A 22,103-nucleotide genomic window follows, 5' to 3' on the forward strand; every position below is an offset into this window, starting at 1 on the left:
AAATATCTGTTAAATCTATATATTACATATATTAAATATCACAGACATTGTCTAAATTACAAATGTAAAAATAGCATCTAATTTCAGTTAAATTTAACATTATAAATCAGTCAATTTATCATAAAATTTGTTTTTAAATTGTGTCAGAATATTATGCTTCTTGTGTTAATTTTTTACATTATATTTGTGTAACTTTCTAACATATTTATCTTACGTTAAATTAACAAAAATTTGGCTATTTGGAGCATGTGAAATGTATTAAATTTAAAATAAATTTTTTTTACTATATATATATATATATAATATTTTATTATTTAATAATTGAAATATTATATAGAATAAGATTCATAGAATATAATTATTAATATTATAGAATATAGAACATAATTCACGACATAGATTCACGAGGCATTAGAAGTGCTAGTACTGATTTGCGCAAATATAAACCAATAATAAAAATACATATAAGTAAATAAAATCTAATTACTTGAAAAACATGAAATGTATTTTGCGATTCACTAAACAACGATATAATTATTCCATGTCGGTAATTATTTATGTATATGCTGAAGATGGCTCAAAATTTCTCAAGACTTTCATTATTAAGGCTCTTATTGTTTATAAGACAGAGAGTTATTTCTGTTTAAGCGAGTGATGAGTACGCGATCCTTATTGAACGTTTGAACACGAGACGCGCCTGGGCGTGACACCATTGACTCATGCGCGCAAATATTTTTGCTCCTTTCTTTGTAATTTTCAATTGTTAAATAATTAAATATTTTATATATATATATATACACACACACACACACATATATATATATATATATATATATACAGTAAAAAAAATTTTTGTTTTAAATTTAATACATTTCGTGTCCCATCTTTTTCATATATATGATAATAGAATTGACATGTTTTCTCCACAAAGTCGCGTTTAATTCATTTTGTTCGGCTTACTTGTTGCGAAGAAATCATTTAGTTTCAACTCATTTCCGTTGGTCACCCCGTATATCTATAAAATTATTGATCAAATAATGTTTTCCTATTTTAACTATGGATACTTTCCCTTTCACATGCATAATGCATTTGTTATCTTTATTGTTCGTCAAATGCAAATATGGTTAAAGGTGTGCATTCGGGGAGACGCTATTAGCGCTATCTAAAAGATTATCGTTTTAAGATAAATTTGAGAACAAACGGATGTCTGAACGACATCTTAAAAAAGGTTGTCTTTAAAACTTGACTAAATATCGTCTCAAAGATGTTTTTTGAAAAAGTCTTACAGGCGTCTCTTTTAAGTTCTGAAAAACATCTTTAAAAAGATTGTCTTTAAAACTTGACTGAAAGTCAACTTAAAGTCGTCTTTTCAAAAAAGTCATACAGACGTCTCTTTTAAGTCTTTCAGAATGTCTGTAAGACATGCGTTTACTGGGTATATATATATGTGTGTGTGTGTGTGTGTGTGTGTGTGTGTGTGTATATTTTTTAGTCTAATAAATTTTTTATACCAAACATTGCAATTACTGGAAGTAGTTCTATGTTACGTTATATGTCGTTATATTATTACTACAGTAGTAACACTACTGGCTCAGCATTGACACTATTGTCTATCAGTAGTAATACTACTGTAATAGCAGTGACACTAATAATATTTTTATACTTTCAAATGATATTGAAAACTTGTATGATAGACCAACATTTAAATTTCATTAATTTAAAAATCGAGACCGTTTCGATATCGATTCGAGCTAGAATTAATCTAGCTAGACTTTGATAGAGTCGATGATATTTTTCCTTGATTTCGTGCTCATTTATGATAAGAAATAGCTAAAGATTGTCAGCATTTATAAGAGACATTATTTCCTGAAACTCCTCAATACAAAAGTGACGTATTAAGATTATATTAAATGAACTACGAATAAAATTAATGTTATTCAGCAGGAGTAGAACAATAAAATAACATACGAAGAATTACTAGACGAAAAGATGTAGACTTTATCGACAGTTGTAAAAAATATTCCAACTCTATAAAAAAATTCCACAATTTTCTAAAAAGTTGTAAAATTATTTATAAATTCTGAAAAATTTTGAGAAAGCTCTTATGATTAAAGTAATATTGCAATTGTTGGAATGAAATAAATAAAAATATCAATTCGATCTTTGAACGAAAATATTCAAAATATAAGATTACGTATCATATATTTATACATTCGAAAATGTTAAAATTTAGATGCAAGTTTCGAGTCGACAACTTTTCTATCATAACGACGTCGAAATGAGGAATTATTTCTGACTGGGTGTAAGACATATACGTGTTTACTGGGTTTGTATGAAATTTGGAGAAGACCAAAATTAGCCCATATTAACTCTTTTTCTTGATGAAATCATTTTTTAACAAGAGATAGTACCATTTGTGTTTTACTTTTTAATTTGATATAATTCTCTTACTAGCGCCTAGTCGTGCACAAAGCGTGCGTATCAAACTATAGTCACAGATATCTTCAGTGGGTAATATATCTACTTTATCATTTGTGTCGGTATTATATTATCGACCGTCGATAATACTTTATGTTGGTATCATGTGAATGCCAAATGATGATAAGCTAAAATCGATAACCATCATTTTGTATTATCAATGATACCTGCAAGAGATAATACGGACAAGATGGATGTGGCGCGACGTCTACGCGGTGCGTCGAAATGTCGAATGACTAATTCGATACATTGGAAACGGCAAACGGCCGCGGTCGAGACGAGGCGCGGCATAGTGCCAACATTCATTCCCGCGTCATCTCACTCGTTGTGATTCGCGTCATTTAATTGTTCACCGATCGTGCCACAGGACGGTAGGCGTGTGCTCTCGAAAGTCGCGGATCGGAATAGACCAAAGTTGACGGGAGTTGCACGGGAAAATCGGTGCGAGTGGCGCATCACTTTGCTGAGCACTTTACGGAGCTCGAGGATTTCGCGGTGGAATCGAGACGTTTTCTAAGCTCAAGGCGATGGTACGATGACCGCTCTTGGGTTTCTCGTGTACGCATTCGCCGTAGTGGCAAGCTCGCTCGCGTACTATAGTAAGTACAATTCGATACATCAACCACTATGGTGGCACGTACTGTAACTTCCTGGTACGATACGACACTACGACCCAGCCCATCTCGCGTCTCTGAGATAATATGGCGCGCGGTGAGTACTCGCGTCATTCGCGAGTATGAGATGCGTAACGCAGCCTGCGTGCGTCATACGACGGATTGTTAGATCCATTTTAGACTTTATCTGGTTTTCATTTTTATTTAGAACTTAGATGTGTGCTCTGTTTGCGGCTCAATATTCCGTGTAATGCGAAACATTTGAAAAATCGGAGCACGCATACATGAAGTTTACATTAAACACACACGTAACTTATACGAAAACGTGCGACGTGATAAATTGTAGATAGAACCTGTCAGCTCTCTGTTGAAATCTGATATTACAAATACGAATTACAAATCGTTCCAAATGGGCTTTGCACACATTTCGTATCTGACAGTTCCGTCATTGCGTTATCTTGCAACAGCGTGTTACGTACTTATGTCTAATTGTTATGTGTCTTTTTCTACGATACATTTTGTTTTCAGACAATCAAATCTTTAGATTTCGCAAAGCTATAATAAATTTTGTCAGTAAAATGCAGTCAAATGATAGATTAGCTGAATATGATGGCAGATTGTGGAAGTCGAGCAGAATTTGATGTATTCCATTTAAATGATTTGTTGAAATGATAATCTCTAATGGCAAAGCACTTGATGCCAATTTGCCGCAATGTTCAGAATTGAATTTCCTAGCAAACGTATATCTTGTTTAATAGATTACTTACTTTGTTATTATGTTATTATTATTGTAAACATAAAATTTTATATGCACATATAATGATAATTCTATTTAAAAAATCTTTGATGTAAAAATGTAGGCCTAAAAATGTTTGAATATTGTATTTTATGTAATTTATTATAATTCAATAACAAAATTTTATGAGGATGCTTTTATACTGTGTGCTTATTTAGTAAATGCAAAAGCATTTTGTTTCCATACAGTACATATTTTGCCACAAAAATATTTGATAATTTTTGTATTTCTCTAATGTCCAGTTTCACAACTCGGTTAACTTTTAACCGAGGTTCAATTTATTTCTCATCTTTTTCCAATTCTATAATTGAAAAGAGATAGTGAACAAGTTGAATCTCGATTAAGAGTTAACCGTGAATTGTAAAACTGGTCTAAGAAGGTATAATACTTTAACAAACATTACGATTGTGTCTTAGATGACGACGAATGCATCTTTCCTCTTTTGGATAGAGCTCAAATAACAGCAACAACTTCCTTGTCCGAAAGAGGACCGAACAATGCTAGGCTACATGGTGAGAAAGAAATGTTTGTTTACTTAGTTTTTATATATAGATCTTGTTTAAGTTATTAGACGTAATTTATTGTACAATTGTACCTTCTATATATAGATAATATAAATTATATGATACTAGCAGTAGTCTGTTGCTTGCTTTCTATTCCTACGAAGTCTGCCGTTGTCTATATTGTGCACTATATTTGCTTTTCTTTGCATTAATAATGCATAGTTACAAATGATTCTGCTAATACTATGCGATATTTCTTAATGAAAAAATTCTGGTAAGAGTCAAGAAATTTAATTAATGCCAATGGTCGCTGCTCGCCGCTGCGTTCAATTATAAGAATTAAGCGAGCTGTACATGCTCACTATATGACTCATCGCCCAATCATTTTATACTCGTTTCTCTTCATCCTTATCATGTAGCACTTTAAGTGGAAATACTTATAATAACAATCTTTCGGATAAAAAACAAAATGAATATTTATAGTATAATAAATTTATATTTGCTTCAGGTGGATCCTAGCAAGTAGCCTGGAGAGTATCTCAAACGAAATATTTTGAAAAGCATTGCTTTTATAATCAGAGACACATAATTTACGAATATACCAACTGTGACCAGCCAAAGTGTGCATGTACAAACTATAGTTCAGCGATTTGATTGATGCTTAGCGCCCATATCGTTAGAATGTCGTCAGCTATTCGTTGGGCATTTAACTGGAAAGAGTGGAATCCAAGCGAGCGAGAGTTCGAGCACGCGACTTCTTGTATACAAAGCGACGAGAAGGAAAGGCTAAGGAAATTTATATTTCGTAAGGATATCCGAGCTTCCCTCGTGGGCAGATTATTAATGAGAAAATTTGTGAACCAGTATGCCGGTCTTCCGTATAACACAATTACTTTCGTCAGAGATGAACACAATAGGCCCGTATTAAAAGATAACTCTATAATAAAGTTTAATGTTTCTCATCAAGGTTCTTATACGGTATTAGCGGGCGAACTTAGGAACGTGAAAATAGGTGTAGATGTTATGACATTAGATTATAAAGAGAACAAAAACGTCACTAATTTTTTTCGTCTAATGAGTAAACATTTTTCTACAGCCGAGTGGGAGGAAATCAAAGGTTCAGGCAAATCGGAAACGGAGCAAATGGCTATGTTTTATAGACACTGGGCATTGAAAGAAAGCTATGTTAAAGCGCTTGGCGTGGGGATTTTTGTTAATCTAGGAAGTTTAGATTTTCGGACAAATTCAGAATTAAGCGAAGATTTGGTCACAACCGATACAGTCTTGTATGTAAAGGAAATCAAACAAAATTGGTTGTTTGAAGAAACTTTACTCGATTCACGACATTGCGTTGCCGTAGCATTACAAGAAAATGATAATTTATTACAATTACATAATAAATTATCTCGGTTCGAGATCATGAATTACGATGAACTTATGATGCATGCAATTCCACTCTTTCCAATAGATCCACAATTCACAACTCAATATTTTGCAAGACACGAACAGCCATAGTTTTATTAACTATTCATAAGATAATATTACAATACGCGAAGATAATGTTTCCTAATATGTCTAAAAAAGATGGATTTTATACATATTGTATATTAGTTTAATTATAAAGTAATAAAGCATTAAGAATAATAATACTTTACAATTCCTTTAATTACCTTACGGACTATAAATAATTTCCCACATGTAAAATATTACAATAGATAAAAAAATAAATAACTGTTCTTTGCTGATCTTTATATAGAGCAAACATAATATATCTTAAAAGACGCGCGATTAAAATTTTTTATCATTGAAATAAAAAGAGAATTAATTCAGAATGCCTATATTGCATAGTGTGAGTGTGTCTGATGTTGTATATTCGTGTTAATGAATACAATTTTGAAAAATAATTTTATTATTTCCCCGAGAAATGTTATGTAATAATCATATCGGAGAAATTTTTAAATGTATTCTGCAGTCTAAATTTGGGTTTGCAACATACAAGTTTGGTACAATGATATGAATTAGACTCTGAGTATAAAAGCAAAGTATTGTCAGGATTAATTTTTATTATTTGGCTATGTTCTGTCCCATTATTCGTAAGCACTTTCCTAAGTTTACTTTGAGTTGCATGCATGCATAAATGTTGTGGTGTAGGCGGAAACGCATGGACAGCTAGCAGCTCTGATTTCGGTCAGTATTTAATAATCGACTTGGGCCAAGTGATGAACATCACAGCTGTGGCGACTCAGGGACGATCAGTGCAGAACGAATATGTTATGGAATATCGTATTAGTTATGGTACCAATGGACTTGATTATGTGGATTATAAGGAAGAAGATGGTCATGCAAAGGTAAGCTCGTTCTTTCTCGGTGCCTTTGATCTTCTAACCTTCATTGGGTTTAATACTTTTGCCTTTAATAATAATTTAATAATAGTGAAGCTTTGTATAATTAATAAATGTGCATATACAGGGTTGGCCATATTCGACGGAAAGATCTGGCAACACTGTAACTTTTGACAGAGATGTTAGATCGAGTAACGACGTTTCCCATGATTGAAAAAAAAAACATCTTTCCGTCGAATATGGCCAACCCTGTATATAAAAACTGGACTAACGTAAGGCTTGCTTATGCATGCTTGTAGAAAATAGTAGAAAAGAGTGTAATAATCTATGTATAGAATAGTTGATAAAATATTTTACAAAACTATATTGTAAACAATATGATCAGGTTTGTTACTGGTAAGTATCTTAATGTGCTTTACACATATAGATTTTCATTTGGACAATGCTTTGCACCAATCATTTTTTTTTCTCATTGTTTGAATACTTATTTTATTAAATATTTTTTTTTTCTAACATAAACATACGCATTGGGATGCAAAATAACATATATTAAATATAAATTCATACGATAACTGAATAAAAATCTAAATTAATCTTATTTGGAAATTTATATTTTATGGCTAAAGGATTAACTAGCAAGAATTATCACAAAATAAATTAAATTCATGATCCTTTCATTATTTCCTACATCCATTTGCATGCTCCGCTTCTACTTTTCTCCTTTTACACATGGACATGGAGCTGGGCTTTACAGGAGATTCCGCGTGGTCACCAGAACTTAGCAGTTACAATCAACATCTTACTATGGAGCTGGGGGACAGATATGAGATACGCAGCATTTCTACGCGAGGGCGGGCGCATACTAATGAATACGTGACAGAATATATTATCCAATATTCGGATGATGGTCAAGCTTGGGCCACTTATGAAACCCAGGATGGTGTAGATGAGGTATTAAATTTCAAGGATAGAGTCTACAATTTGTCTACTCTTACGTATATACAGGGTAATTCTTTCACCCACAACATTTACAGCACAACACACATATACACATACACAGGAACATTTTAAATATATATTTTATAATATATAAAATAAATATTATATATATTAGAAAATATATATTATACTATTAATACATAGTAATAATATCATAATACAAAGTTTTTGTTTAGATTTGTAAAATTTTCTAAAAGGATATATTTCGACTTATAAACGAATGCGCATTAATTTAACTTTAGTAATTTCTTTTCATTGTATGTACATTGATAATAAGCATATTATAAAATTTCTAAGTCGTTGCTCTTTCGTAGGAATATTGTAGAAATTCCATTAACGAAATAATTATAAAAAAATTTCTCAATTTCGAAAGATACTTTGGAATCTTCTGTTTTAATAATCGCTATTGGGGTTTGAAAATTTAAAATAAATATATGGTGTGGTTATGATATCTGGAAGAGATTATGACATGTTTATTGATAAAATTCAAATACTTGGATTATAAATGAAATATTACTCTATTTGTATTTGTATCAAATATACCTTTGTTTTTTAAAATATCTTTTTTCATTAGAATAGTAGAGCGTAAGTTCTGAATATAACAGATTCAATATAGAACAATTAATAAATAATTTTAGTGCTTGGTTATTATCATTTATCTAAGAAAAGATATCATTTACTTGGAATGTAATATACATATATATATATATATATATATATATATATAAATAAAATGTAATATATATAAATATATAATGTAATATATATTAGGTCATTTAAAAAGTACCCGCGGTTTTTTGTTCAATTTTTGAATGAAAAAACCGCGGATACTTTTTAAATGACCCAATATATATATATATATATATATATATATATATATATATATGTATGTATGTATCTATATGTATAAAAATCATAGCAAAAAATTAATATTTTGTTTTTCCAGAATTTTATTTATTATAATGACACCATATTCATAACTCTCTTTTGTCATCCGCTCTTAATATTGAGTGTCTTTTGTCATTAACAATTTGCACTAACGTACATACTTATGCAATTAATGGTGGTTGGATAACATTAATCGCATTTATTAAAAATTTGTACTATAAGCGAGTAATCTTTGCTTGAATGTGAGCAATAAAAATATCGTGCAATTAAGATAACTTTTATAATCCTTTTAATATACACAATTTTCAAACTGGTCTAATGCATTCGGTATTCCTGAATAATATAATAGCTCTAAGAAATGAATCGTGTTTCCGTGTTTTGCAAACAGTTTTCTATTTCTGATAGCTACTCTTCTCACATAAGTATTTACTTTTAACTTACAGCATGCACGCAATTTATTTAAATTCTGCACGGTTGTCGCGATGTTAATTATTGACTGACACTGAAAATGGAGTAGTAAACGGAATACTGATATAACAACAGCACCCTAAAACATTCTTATTTCTCCTTTCTTTCTCAGATGTTTAAAGGTAATATAGATGGAGACAGTATAAAGCTTAACAAATTTGATGTATCGATAATTGCACAATGGATTAGAATAAATCCAACACGATGGCGAGACAGGATATCGCTGAGAGTCGAACTTTACGGATGCGATTATGGTATAAAATAATGATTATATGCTTCTGTCTTCAGAAAAATGGTATATCAGTTTATAAGATGACAAATCTATCACTTTATATTTCAGTATCTGACATTGCTTCCTTTAACGGATCCTCTCTGATACGATTGGATTTACTTAGAGAACCTATCGAGACCGACAGACATTCAATACGTTTTCGATTTAAAACAAATAATGCTGACGGCGTATTAATGTATTCTCGTGGTACGCAGGGTGATTATATAGCCTTGCAATTGCGTGACAACAGAATGTTGCTTAATATCGATCTTGGATCCGGTATTATGACAAGTCTGTCTGTCGGCAGTCTTTTGGACGATAATATGTGGCACGACGTTGTGATCTCACGCAATCGGAAAGATATTTGGTTTTCTGTTGACAGAGTTTTGATTAAAGGTAGAATAGAAGGAGAGTTTCATCGACTGGATTTAAATCGAGAGGTGACTTTTTTTTTAAATAAACGTGAAGCATTTTAGTAATTGAACATTTACGTGAACGTATTAAGATTAATTTGAATGAATGTTCTAGTTTTACATCGGCGGTGTGCCTAACAAACAGGATGGCTTGGTGGTAGTCCAAAATTTTACCGGTTGTATAGAGAATTTTTATCTAAACTCGACGAATATAATTCGCGAGCTAAAGGATACGGAAATCATAGATGAGAATTTACGATATTACAAGATTAATACACTTTACACTTGTCCGGAACCTCCGATAATACCTGTCACGTTTTTAACTACTGGATCTTATGCCAAATTAAAAGGCTATGAGGGCGTATCATCTATGAACGTTTCTCTCGCGTTTCGATCATACGAAGAGAGAGGCATAATTCTTTACCATAAGTTTACGAGTCCGGGCTTTGTCAAGGTTGTGCACATTTTTATTTATTCTTTTTATTATCCTTGAGTTTAATATTCAATGCTGTTAGTAAATATAATACACAAATAAATTTATCTATTTTTAATATGCAGCTATACTTGGAAGAAGGTAAACTGAAAGTCGACATACAAACGCATAACAACCCGATCACAAACTTGGACAATTTTCACGAGAAGTTTAACGACGGGAAATGGCATCAAATAATCTTGACGATTTCCAAAAATTCGCTCATTTTAAATGTCGACGGACGCCCGATGAAAACAGAGCGTCTCTTGGATATGATAACCGGATTAAATTATTTCATTGGTGGTACGATCGGATCGGAGAGCAATCATGGCTTTGTTGGCTGTATGAGAATGATAAGTATCGATGGAAATTATAAATTGCCGACCGATTGGAAGGACGAAGAGTACTGTTGCAAGAACGAAGTTGTTTTTGACACTTGTCAGATGGTAGATCGCTGCAATCCAAATCCTTGCAAACATTTTGGTGTTTGCCGTCAAAATTCTGATGAATTCTTCTGTGATTGTGCTAATACTGGGTACGCCGGTGCCGTCTGTCATACCTGTAAGTATTCAGCATGTGTTAATAAATGAAATATAGAATATTTCTGCTAAAATTAATAATATTACAATTTTATGCAGCGTTAAATCCCTTATCATGCCAGGCATATAAGAATATAAATTCAGTAAATCAGCGTGTGGAAATTAAAATCGATGTGGACGGGAGCGGGCCCTTAAAGCCTTTCCCTGTCACTTGCGAGGTCCTTTCCGACGGCCGTGTAATGACATTTTTGCATCATAGTAACGAGCAATTGACTCCAGTCGATGGATTTCAGGAACCTGGCAGTTTTATACAGGATATTAATTATGATGCCGACTTTGATCAAATAGAGGCTTTATTAAATCGATCTATAAGTTGCACACAAAGGATAAGTTATGAATGCAAACATTCCAAATTATTTAATACCCCAGGTAATTATATCTTAAATATCTTGCGTCTTGTACTTCCGAGGTACTTTTGTATCAATTTTTCTGCTCCTTTTCAGTTCCTCCAGGTGATTATTTTAGACCGAATTCGTGGTGGGTCAGTCGGAATAATCAGAAGATGGATTATTGGGGTGGCGCATTGTCCGGGTCGCGAAAATGCGAGTGCGGTATAGAAGGAAAATGCACAGATATAACCAAGTGGTGCAACTGCGATTCTGATCTGGACGAATGGTTTGTAGATAGTGGAGAGATTAGAGAGAAGGAACATCTTCCCGTTAAACAATTACGTTTTGGTGATACTGGTACCCCGCTCGATGAAAAAGAGGGTCGTTATACGTTAGGCCCACTTATTTGCGAAGGCGATGGTAAATTCAATTATTTTTTTCTCATTCCAATGTATACGAATAATTAAAATTCATTATTATGAATTAATTAATTTTCAACGATATGCGATCCTCTTATTACAGATTTATTCAAGAATGTAGTCACATTCCGTATAAGGGATGCTAGCATCAATTTACCGACCTTTGATATTGGGCATAGCGGCGACATTTATTTCGAGTTTAAGACCACTATTCAGGATGCTGTAATTATTCATAGCAAAGGACCCACTGATTATATCAAAGTTTCCATACACAGTGGAAACCAAGTACATTTCCAGTATGTGGCCGGTGGAGGGCCGCTTACTGTTAGCGTGCAAACATCTTATAATTTGGGTGACGATAAATGGCATTCTGTGTCAGTAGAAAGAAATCGCAAGGAAGCCCGAATCGTCATCGATGGAGCGATGAAGAACGAAGTGCGAGAACCTCCGGGTCCAGTGCGAGCGTTGCATCTTACCTCAGACTTTGTAGTGGGTTCTACGATCGATTTTAAGGACGGATACGTCGGTTGCATAAGAGCACTACTTCTCAACGGTCAATTGCAAGACTTGAGAAGTTATGCTCGGCGAGGATTGTATGGCATTACGGAAGGTTGTGTTGGTAGATGTGAGAGTAATCCTTGCCTTAACAATGGCACATGCCATGAAGCTTATGATGGATACTGGTGCGACTGCCGATGGACCGCATTTAAGGGACCAATTTGTGCAGACGGTAAGTAAGAAAGATGTTTTCAATGCGAAATGTTCAATAAAATCGACTATTAATTTCTCTTAGTTAATATTATTTACAATAATAAGATTGGAAATAAGACCGTTTATGTTAGATACATTACTTTAAATACGAAGCGCCACTACGGTCTGAATGTTAAGATATTGAATTATTATATATATTCATTTAAATGAATTAATTTCAGAAATTATAATTGCGTGCAGATATTGGTTGTCGGACTTTCAATAAGTTTATTACAGTTTTTTAAAATTAAATTTGGGAAATTGGGGGATTATTAATATTTCAGATTGATTGCATTGAAAGTCCGACAACCATATCGGCACACAATTATAATTTCTGAAATTAATTCATTTAAATGAATATATATAATAGTTCAACATCTTAACATTCAGACCGTAGTGGCGCTTCGTATTTAAAGTAATGTATCTAATATTATTTAAATATTTTCAGAGATTGGCGTATACATGAAACCTAATTCGATGATAAAATACGATTTCATGGGTAGCTGGCGTTCCACTATCTCTGAAAAAATACGCGTGGGCTTTACGACAACGAATCCGAAAGGATTTCTATTGGGTCTATTCTCTAATATTTCTGGAGAATACATGACTATAATGGTTTCAAACAGCGGACATTTACGCGTAGTATTTGACTTCGGTTTCGAACGGCAGGAAGTCATATTTCCGAAGAAGCATTTCGGTTTGGGACAGTATCACGATGTCAGGATCGGCAGGAAAAAATCTGGCTCTATTTTGACATTGCAAGTCGATAATTATGAGACGAAGGAGTTTGAATTTAACATAAAGCATTCTGCAGATGCGCAATTCAACAATATTCAGTACATGTACATCGGTAGAAATGAATCTATGTCGGAAGGATTCGCGGGCTGCATATCGAGAGTTGAATTCGACGACATATATCCGCTGAAGCTACTCTTTCAAGAGAACGGACCTGCTAACGTCCGCTCGCTCGGTCCTCCAGTAGCCGAAGATTTCTGCGGAGTTGAACCGATCACACATCCGCCATATATTAAAGAGACGCGACCACCACCTCAAGTAGATGAGGAAAAAGTGAGAGCGGCATATAATGAGACTGACACAGCTATTCTGGGAAGCGTATTAGCGGTTATTCTGATTGCACTTATAATCATGGCGATTCTTATAGGCAGATATATGTCTAGGCATAAAGGTGAATACTTGACGCAAGAAGACAAGGGTGCTGAAATTGCTCTGGATCCGGATTCAGCGGTCGTAAACTCTGCCACTGGTCATCAAGTACAGAAAAAGAAAGAGTGGTTCATTTAAAAACTGAAATGCATCATATTAGATATGTATGCGTTAGAGAGAAGTAACAAGTACACATTAAATTAATCTAAAATTATATATACATTTTTAATAAGGATAGAATCTCTTTTGCTCCATTCAACCATTGATCTTTTCATATATATCATAATTTTGTACGCCAGAAATACAAATGTAGAATCCAAAATAATGGTTAGAAAAACGAATTTTTTAATTCTGTTATAAAACCCATATAATAGTTTTATTAAAAATATTAAAAATTTTTTATTATTTAAGTCTAATTATTAATTCTATTTAAAGATTTTCTTGTATATATGGTGTTGTCTCCCTGTAGAATTTGACAACACTGCCATATAAAGAGGCCTAAAGAATTTTAAAACTAAAAATATTTTGTCATTTTTTCTAATAATTTTTAAGTAACAGCTTTGGATCATGCTATAAAAATTTAAAAAAGTGCTCAGAAATCACAATTATTTACACTTCGTAGAACTGAATGTGAGTTTTGACTAACTTTTTCGGATCTTATTTCACTATATAATATTCATCAAACTATTGTATTAATTCATATTGTTTCTTAATACATTTCTCGGAACTCTGCATAATATAACTGCCAGTATATGAATATATATACATATATATATTTATATACACATTATATTTAATTTTTTAAAGTACAAACGATAGTAAATGAATGATTTTAATTTTATTTCATTACGTTCATTACATGAATGAGGAAAAGAAGTGATTATTTTATATAATTATCATTTTTGATTAGGATATAATTGTTACACGTCCCAATTTAAATGCATTTTTATAATGGAGCATAAAAGAGTATTTTATGTAACATAAATAGATTTTCCATGTACAAAGCTGTCTTTATTACAGATAAATTACTTATATATTTTGTTTTCTTTTTTTTTTTTATAATATTCGCAGTATTAATCGAAATGTCTACCGTCCAAAGTGCGTTTAACACTTTTTTTTAGATTTATTTTATTTTCACACATTTGTTTGTGATTATTTTACAGATTTTTTTTTTACATGATCTGCAAACTCACTGTAGAGTAATTTAATATTAATATAGCATTAAGGATAATAATTAAATGTAATAACAATAACAGCAAAAATGATAATAACGATAATGATGATAATAATTGTATACTAATAGTAAGCATGTAATACAAAATGAAAATGTACATAAGTCATTTTTATACGAATAGCACATTCGTTATTTCTTGCTATTAAATCGATAGTACAATCGTATTGAAGAAAAGACATGCATTTTTCACGTTTCTGTATGAATAAATCGCTAATAATATAAATATAATACTCAAATTTTTGGAACAAGAACGATATAATGATCTGATTGAATATGTCTTTTTTATATTGAGAACGAAATTAAAATAAAAATAAATCATCTATACGTTCTATCCTTGTGTTTTTTATTAAGACATTTTTGGTGCATAATGCACGTTTTAAAAGAAGTTGTTAAAATTTTTAAAAAATCGAGAAAAAATCAACAATTTAAATCCCATAAATATTTAATTACTTACCGATACTTTTTACGAAGCGTTTACTTACGGTTCACTTGACAGACTTGCCTCATCGGGTGACGTTGCATCCAAATATGCGAAACGTAATTACAAGTTTCTATAAATCAATATTATGTGGGGGAAATTCGTCATATTGCAAATGTACTTCAATTTTTTAAATCAAGAAGAAAGCGATGAATGTTGAACGAGTGAATTTTTAGGCACGTAAGCTGTATTTACACGTGTACTTGTCAAAAACAACTGGTCGAAATATTTAAACATTAAAATACAATAACTTTCGTAAAAGAATTCGCTACCTCCAGAGCAATGTTGACTTCTTCTCGCGTATAGAAGACTTTTACGCGATACGTGTCCCTTCTCAATATCTACATTTTTGTCTATCCTACATTTAGAAGGTAATATCGCTAGAGCAGTCTATAAATATACATACAAATGTCTCCTTCAATAAGTAAAGAATCTCATATGCGTATTTAATAAAAGTGTCTTTTTAATATCACTCGTGTCTTTTTTCCGGATTGCTCTTCGTTTGCAACTATATAAGTCGCATTTCATTCGTCCGCTAGTTTAATAACTCGTTTTTTACATATCATGATCGTTGAATCTGCAAAATACGGCCACATAACAAGTAATATCGAATATAAATCAATTGTCGTTTTCTTGACTTTCTATCGAGAAGTCTCGCTACTTTCTCGATCGCAAGTCGAAATCTAAAACAAGAAGCTTGCAACAACTCTTTGGGACTGACCGATCGTATATACATAGCGCGTTCCGAATAACAAATTCAATATTTAATTGACTAAAACAGAGACGAGCGCGAATTAATAGAGATAGCGATTTCTCTTAAGTATGTCGTGCTATTTTTCAAACACGCTTCGTACAATATCGAGATAAATTTTATCAGCATTTTTTTCTCTCATTAAATAAATGTTACAGTGTATCAGAGAGAGAAAGGATTGTATCATTTGTTTTATAAAAATCATCGCATAACGAAATATTATGGTACAAAATATTCCAAGTACCACACTTGAGTAAATTACCGTTAACACGGTAATAACATTTAACACAATGCGAAGACAGTTATTTTCGGAAATTGTTTCCTCCTCTTGTTCATTTTAAGATATTTGTTTTTCCATAAATTCATTTCTTTATCCAAAACAATTGAATGACAATTAGATCGCTTATCTTTCAATTGCCAAAAATCGTCAAAGTTATTAAGAAAAAAATATTTTAATAAAAGATAACGCAATTTGAATCTAATTAAAATTTCAGGTTTTTAATAATTTTGACGATGTTTCGAAATCGAAAAACGTATTCCAACTATCGTCTAATCACTTATTCAATTGTTTTAGAAAAATAAATTTAGATAAACACAGACATCCTAAAATGCAATTCAAAATAATATAATTGTGGTACATACATACATATATACAGAATAATTCTTAATATGAATATAATACTTCAGCATGAGTATTTAAAACGGGAACAAATGTTACATAATGATATAGATTATTTAAGTTTTTTCCGAATTATAATAAATTATTTAAAAAATGTTCCAATATCAGAATATATCTTCGTTAACTTGTTAAAAATGAAAAAAAAGACTTAAACGATCTATATTATACGATATTTTTTTCTTGTTTCTATACTCATTATCTCAAGTATGGACTATATTATTAAGAATCGTTCTGTAAATTACACATTTATAATAAATCGCGAATCCTTAGATATATTACGATCTCTTTGAGCGTCGCGTTAAATCACTTGGAACACGCACGGTGAATACGCATGAGTTTCTTAGTTGGCTTCATACTTACGCAAATATCTCCGGAAAGTCAACATATATATAATAATTTATTCATTATATTACAATAAATCGTTCTACATAATGGAGAAGAGAGCGATTGTTACACACCGAGTTTCGAAAACTCGGCAGGAAGGAGTGGCGTGGTAAAACTTCCCCGCCGATCCCAACGTCAACGATCGCCAAAGATAGCGACGAGATAACGTATCACTGATATGCACGAGGGAGAGGGCTTTGGATTTAATTACAGTCGCTTAAGTACACGTGTTCCGCGTACACGGGCGGTGGAACCCCTACGGATGGGGCCACTAGGAGGCCGAGGTATACCAGCCGTTTGTCGTCGATTTGTTGCTCGGGTGGTAGATGTGGAAGCCGGCGCTACTGGCTGGATGATGATAGAACTGCGGTTGTTCCGTCAGACCTGCCGAGGCGTACGCCGCTGCGGCGTCTAAGGCACTCGGATGGACAGTAGCCGAGTACACCTGAGGTTTTAAAGGTAACGGCTGGGCCGGTTCATATTGGTGCCGGAGAACGGGATCCGCGTACGCCGACGAGCCTTCGTAACTACTTATCACGTTCACGGGATGCAACTGCTGCTGCTGTTGCTGCTGTTGCTGTTGTTGCTGTTGTTGTTGCTGCTGCTGCTTATCTCGTGGCGAGACCGACGACGGCGGTGTCATCGCCGAATGATAGTCCACCGAGTAACCAGCCGCGGTAGCAGACGTGTACGATGAAACTAGACTGGTGAAAGCATCAGCGCAACTGGTACCGTTCGATCCTTTTTGATTGTGAGCGGCGAGCACAAATTGGTGCTCGCCATACGTGCTGGAACCTTCTGAGCCTGGCGGCGTAGGCAGAGGTCCATTAGGGGCGGTTTCGCCCGGGTAATAGATACCGGCCGATGTAGGAGCGCGCGTACCGCCGCTTGATGTGATCCCGTGTACGTTGGCACGTATCACACTCTCCCGATTGGCAGCGTAAAGTTGCCTAAGGAGTGCCGAGGCGGGTAAAGGAGCGGTGGCGGACTGTTGCGGACTGAGGTGTCCCAGATGATGATGCGCGCCGATCCACTGTATCGTACTCCGCTGCTGCTGCTGCTTCAGTAACGCGTCCGTGCTGAAATCTGTCGGCTGATGAAGCGCTGCCGGTGAGTTCGATTTATTTAGCGAGCTCCCCGGGAGGTGTTTCGACATAGCCTGCTCCAGATCTTTCACTGAGGTACCCGTGCTCTCGGCACTGTCCATTCTGTTGCCCTCGGCGCGACGTGATTTTGGACTGGTTGAACAGAGCGCCTGTTCGGTGGTCGACATCGAATGTGTGGATGTCGCGCTAGGGCTGAGCGCGCGAGTTCTTTCACCATTCGATTCTTTCACCGCAGGCTCCTCCTCATCCTCCTCTTCGTTGGAGCTGCTATCGTCGTCATGAATTTTTCGCTTGTGCCCTCGTAATCTTACTACGAGAGTGCCGAGATTCCCGACCGTCGTCTGCGAATCCTGTTGCAACTGGGCTATATTTTCGTGATGTCGACTACCTCGCTTCTCACTTTCCGATGGATGGCTCTCTTCCCGTTCCTCAGGTGGTGACCGATGCGATTGCTCCTGATGTTGATTTGTAGGGCCGCCTCGACTACGACCCTCTAAAATCAAAAGTCGCAACGAATATTGCCTCAAGATGGAGGAGAATTCTTTCCAGAATCGACAAGTTGAGGAAATGTACTTTTTGTTAAATCATAGAATGTTTTGTACCTCCTCTGTCAGCATCCGGCGATCCATTCTCCGGATCATTCCCGGCCGTATCTTCCCTCTTGACACCGGTGACACCGTCTTCTAACTGACAGCAGTCCATAATTAAATTTTCGTATTCTCGGCCGCTATACAAAAAGACAATTAAACACAATAAGGTTTGAAAAGTGAATCCGTTTGTTACTCATTCGTTTGATGATTCACCTTATGACATAATTGACGCAAATGATATTTTGTTCGTCGGCATTTTTCGAATTGCACACAACGGTAGCGCATGTCTGTAGCCACGTGTACCCGCCACTCTTGTTCATCAACCGATAGTAATGCGTCAGCACTTGTCCTTTATGGATCACTGAAACACACAATCACAGTTAGGAATTTTTTTTCGATTTATCCGCGAAAACATTAACTAATTAAATTCTCTTATTTTTTTAAGCACTTCATAGCTTTTTGGAAGTACTGTAATTAATGTCGAAGCTACCGTTTGTACGATGATGAAGGAAAAGAAAGGCATTCCATCGTATATATCGGGAATGCGATTCTTGAGCAACCGTTTGTTTGCTTTCAGGTAAATGTTCGATTTCATCTCTGTATAATGCTCTTAGAAGTGACATCCGTAATCTGTCCCGCCAAAAGATAAGTCGTTCGTTAAATAGTTTTCTAAATCTTTCGTTAGCTAATCATGATAATTATTTTTGACAATGACAATGTGCTCGTTTGTGTCGGGGAATAGTTTGTCGCTGTCCGAGGGATTGAATCGACGAAGACACGTTAGAGTATCACGACGATGTATATTTTTTTTTTATAAAAAATCAAATCTTTTATATATATATATATATATATATATATATATATATATATATATACGTGTGTGTGTGTATATGGATATAATGATCTTAGAAATCTATGCATTATCGTAACTCGAAAACACTCAATTAACGAAAGAGCGATTCATTTGTTTTACAGGGGAGTCGCACGATAAATATATTCAGAGTCATAATTGCGAATAATTATCTGCGCGATTGAATGATTGTCAATGAGAAACGTTATCCCCAACGCCTACGTGGCTAGTAATTTTATGTGAAACGTTCAAATACAAACAGATACGTACTTACTAAATCTGCAAGCGGTCGCGCGCAGTCGAAAAGACCAACGTATTAATACTTTCGTGCTTTTCTCTCTTCCCGGACAGCTTTGACACCCATCGCGCTCTCTTTCACCAAAGTATTTTCCTAGAACAGTAGGAGCAAGAAATTCTGCGTGGCAGATCTATCGGCTTTGTTTGTTGGGGACGTATGTATATGAATAACGTGACGGTTCTGTTTTCGTTAATTGTTTCTCGAGTACAGACTGCAGCGAAAAAAAGGAGACAGCGGCATTAAAACGTGTAAAATTTATTTTGCACTGCTTTATACAGATAAAAAAGGCGTTAAAACGTTAATTTAATCCTTATTTGTGGATTTTATTTAACGGCCCGACCCTGTCACGTTCGTTAATCAAAGAAATTTTTCGCAATTAATTTTTGCTTGATGGAAATTTATAGAAAGAGAAAGTTCAAATTATCTCTCGATCCTCTTTGCGTATTCCTTTCCCGACTTGTTATTTCTTGCAAATTTTGCAACTCATTTTTCTCCGCAACTATTATATTATTTCTTTCTCTTGTCCGTTTTTTAGTGTCCCCTATTTTATTTCGTAAGTCCCGTTCTCGTTTGAGCATATAACCTTTCATTTTAAAATAATTTAATCGACATACGAAATATTACTACAGAGAAGCACATCGTCGTAAATTATTGGCGAAAAATCATTTCCCACGATCGCGGTACAGCAACGAATTGCGGCCGCGGTGACGTAATCGACACTCGCAAAAATTCGCGCGACGCAACTATATATTATTTAATTAAGACAAATTACTCGGAATTCACACGCGTACATTCCTTCGAACATTACACAGAAAACATTAGGGAAAGCGAGCAAGGACCTTCTCGCGTGTGACTTTGTGCGCGATCGTGCAAACGGTACTCACTCGACTTGACTACGATCGAACGTGGCGAATTATGAGATACTCACGATCTATGTGAGACTTCCGAAGACGATTCGCGTCCTCGCCGTGGCACAGCGTATAGAGATTCTTCCCCGTCAATTCGTCGGCGGTGTAATCCAGCAATTCGGACACTCTAAGAAGAACACATGAATTACAATGCTTCTATTATTAAAATAGAATAGATTATCTATAATCTTATAGATTCATCTGTTTCATCTGTTTCATCTGTTTCATTTCTACCAATGTTGATTAACTTTAATCTCTATTTAATTTATTCTTTATTGTTTCTAATTCTTAATTATAAATTTAATTTTGCAAAGTGTTTAATTACTGTAAAAAAGAATAATTTTATTTGTAAATTATGGCTTTACTTTACTGTACGTATAAATGCACACTTTCGATAGTAGGTCTCAAAATTGTTCACTATAAATGTTGTAATTTTACATGTAATTTTTCTACAATGTGCGATTTTCCTTCAATGGCACTACTTCTCAAGCAGAGCAACAAGATAACACGATAACGTCAAAATGACATTAAAATGAATCGAAATGATTAAAAAGTTTTACTGATGACTTTTAATGATGACTTATTGTTCTGCTTGGATTGATTCGATGCAAACGATACTCACTTTGGCTCGCAATGTGCTATCCGAAAGTCGAAGCTGATCCGTGTAACGAACATGTCGGTTTCAAGACGAATTTCATGTACACTGGGCGGTGGAAGCGCGATGGCTAATCCGACCATGCCCATCAAAGGCGGCGCAGACTTCCTCGCATGGCTGAATATAAACTGCGGCCTCAAACGGCACAGCAACAGTACGACCTGTATACGCGCGTGGAAAAAATATATTATAAAAAATGTAAAATTTTCTCGCACAATATTAGGACTATCGTACATTAAATAGCGCCAATTAAAATGTAAAAATAAGCAAATCTTCATTAATTTTGTCAAGAGCGATTTCGCTTACCCGATAACCAGACGATTTGAAATGACATCCCCTCTTCGTCAGAGTGGATTTCATTCTAACGCAAAATGCCCGGTCGTACCCTTTGTACAGTCCGGTCGCCGACAGCGACATTACCGAGGACACTGAGAATAAATACAAGAAGGAATTGAATCCCCGAAATACACTCGGATATTTGCATTGCATTCTTTAACCCTTTCGTCTTTTTTAATGATGGAAGTCAGGCGCCATGGCACTTATTATAAAAATCAATATGTTAAAAATAATCCTTTGAGCCAAAAGAATAAAATTAAAAAAATCGTTTTCAACTTTCGCAGTTCAAGGGTTAGCGAGCAACGCTTTTTTTACACGATGTGACAGGA

General features: G+C 34.4%; 3 protein-coding genes across 9 annotated transcripts in view; 2 read left to right on the forward strand and 1 right to left on the reverse strand.

Annotated features, from left to right (window-relative positions):
- Positions 1-2,658: 2,658 nt before the first annotated feature.
- On the forward strand, positions 2,659-15,070 carry Nrx-IV (neurexin-4). 4 transcript variants are annotated; one of them, XM_011052494.2, is made up of 11 exons: positions 2,659-3,077; positions 4,305-4,400; positions 6,543-6,739; positions 9,201-9,342; positions 9,429-9,799; positions 9,888-10,226; positions 10,331-10,805; positions 10,883-11,212; positions 11,287-11,592; positions 11,695-12,321; positions 12,790-15,070. In XM_011052494.2, the coding sequence occupies exons 1-11, from the start codon at positions 3,014-3,016 to the stop codon at positions 13,641-13,643; spliced, it is 3,801 nt and encodes a 1,266-aa protein (XP_011050796.1). In that variant the 5' UTR covers positions 2,659-3,013; the 3' UTR covers positions 13,644-15,070. The 4 variants fall into 4 exon arrangements, with proteins under 4 accessions (XP_011050796.1, XP_011050795.1, XP_087270975.1 ...); XM_011052493.2 differs by lacking the exon at positions 6,543-6,739 and adding an exon at positions 7,488-7,684; XM_011052495.2 differs by lacking the exons at positions 2,659-3,077; positions 4,305-4,400 and adding an exon at positions 7,488-7,684 and having other exon boundaries at positions 6,649-6,739.
- On the forward strand, positions 4,305-6,038 carry LOC147907124 (L-aminoadipate-semialdehyde dehydrogenase-phosphopantetheinyl transferase). Its single transcript, XM_087414870.1, has 2 exons — positions 4,305-4,400; positions 4,900-6,038. Exon 2 carries the CDS (start codon positions 5,049-5,051, stop codon positions 5,904-5,906), a length of 858 nt encoding a protein of 285 aa, XP_087270996.1. The 5' UTR covers positions 4,305-4,400; positions 4,900-5,048; the 3' UTR covers positions 5,907-6,038.
- Positions 15,071-15,386: 316 nt separating the features above from the next.
- LOC105143913 (protein trachealess) overlaps positions 15,387-22,103 on the reverse strand; it is a 97,335-nt gene continuing 90,618 nt past the window's right edge. For all 4 annotated transcript variants that reach the window (XM_087414857.1, XM_087414856.1, XM_011052487.2 and 1 more), the window contains 6 exons: positions 21,745-21,866; positions 21,406-21,599; positions 20,804-20,910; positions 18,941-19,088; positions 18,740-18,864; positions 15,387-18,630 (listed from right to left, as the gene is read on the reverse strand). In XM_087414857.1, coding sequence (XP_087270983.1) covers positions 17,303-18,630; positions 18,740-18,864; positions 18,941-19,088; positions 20,804-20,910; positions 21,406-21,599; positions 21,745-21,866 — 2,024 coding nt within the window. In that variant the 3' untranslated portion in view covers positions 15,387-17,302. The remainder of the gene's footprint in view (positions 18,631-18,739; positions 18,865-18,940; positions 19,089-20,803; positions 20,911-21,405; positions 21,600-21,744; positions 21,867-22,103) is intronic.

This window comes from Acromyrmex echinatior, chromosome 16 (genome assembly GCF_024713525.1).
Source record: "Acromyrmex echinatior isolate Ae372 chromosome 16, ASM2471352v2, whole genome shotgun sequence".
Lineage (NCBI taxonomy): Eukaryota > Metazoa > Arthropoda > Insecta > Hymenoptera > Formicidae > Acromyrmex > Acromyrmex echinatior.

What these genes read in the sequence shown, in the direction of transcription:
- LOC147907124 (XM_087414870.1), top strand. Translation starts at nt 5,049, where the DNA reads ATGCTTAGCGCCCATATCGTTAGAATGTCGTCAGCTATTCGTTGGGCA.
- Nrx-IV (XM_011052494.2), top strand. Translation starts at nt 3,014, where the DNA reads ATGACCGCTCTTGGGTTTCTCGTGTACGCATTCGCCGTAGTGGCAAGC. An exon ending in GACTGGATTTAAATCGAGAG is followed by an intron (nt 9,800 to 9,887) that starts GTGACTTTTTTT and finishes TGAATGTTCTAG; the next exon opens with TTTTACATCGGCGGTGTGCC. An exon ending in CGAGTCCGGGCTTTGTCAAG is followed by an intron (nt 10,227 to 10,330) that starts GTTGTGCACATT and finishes TTTAATATGCAG; the next exon opens with CTATACTTGGAAGAAGGTAA.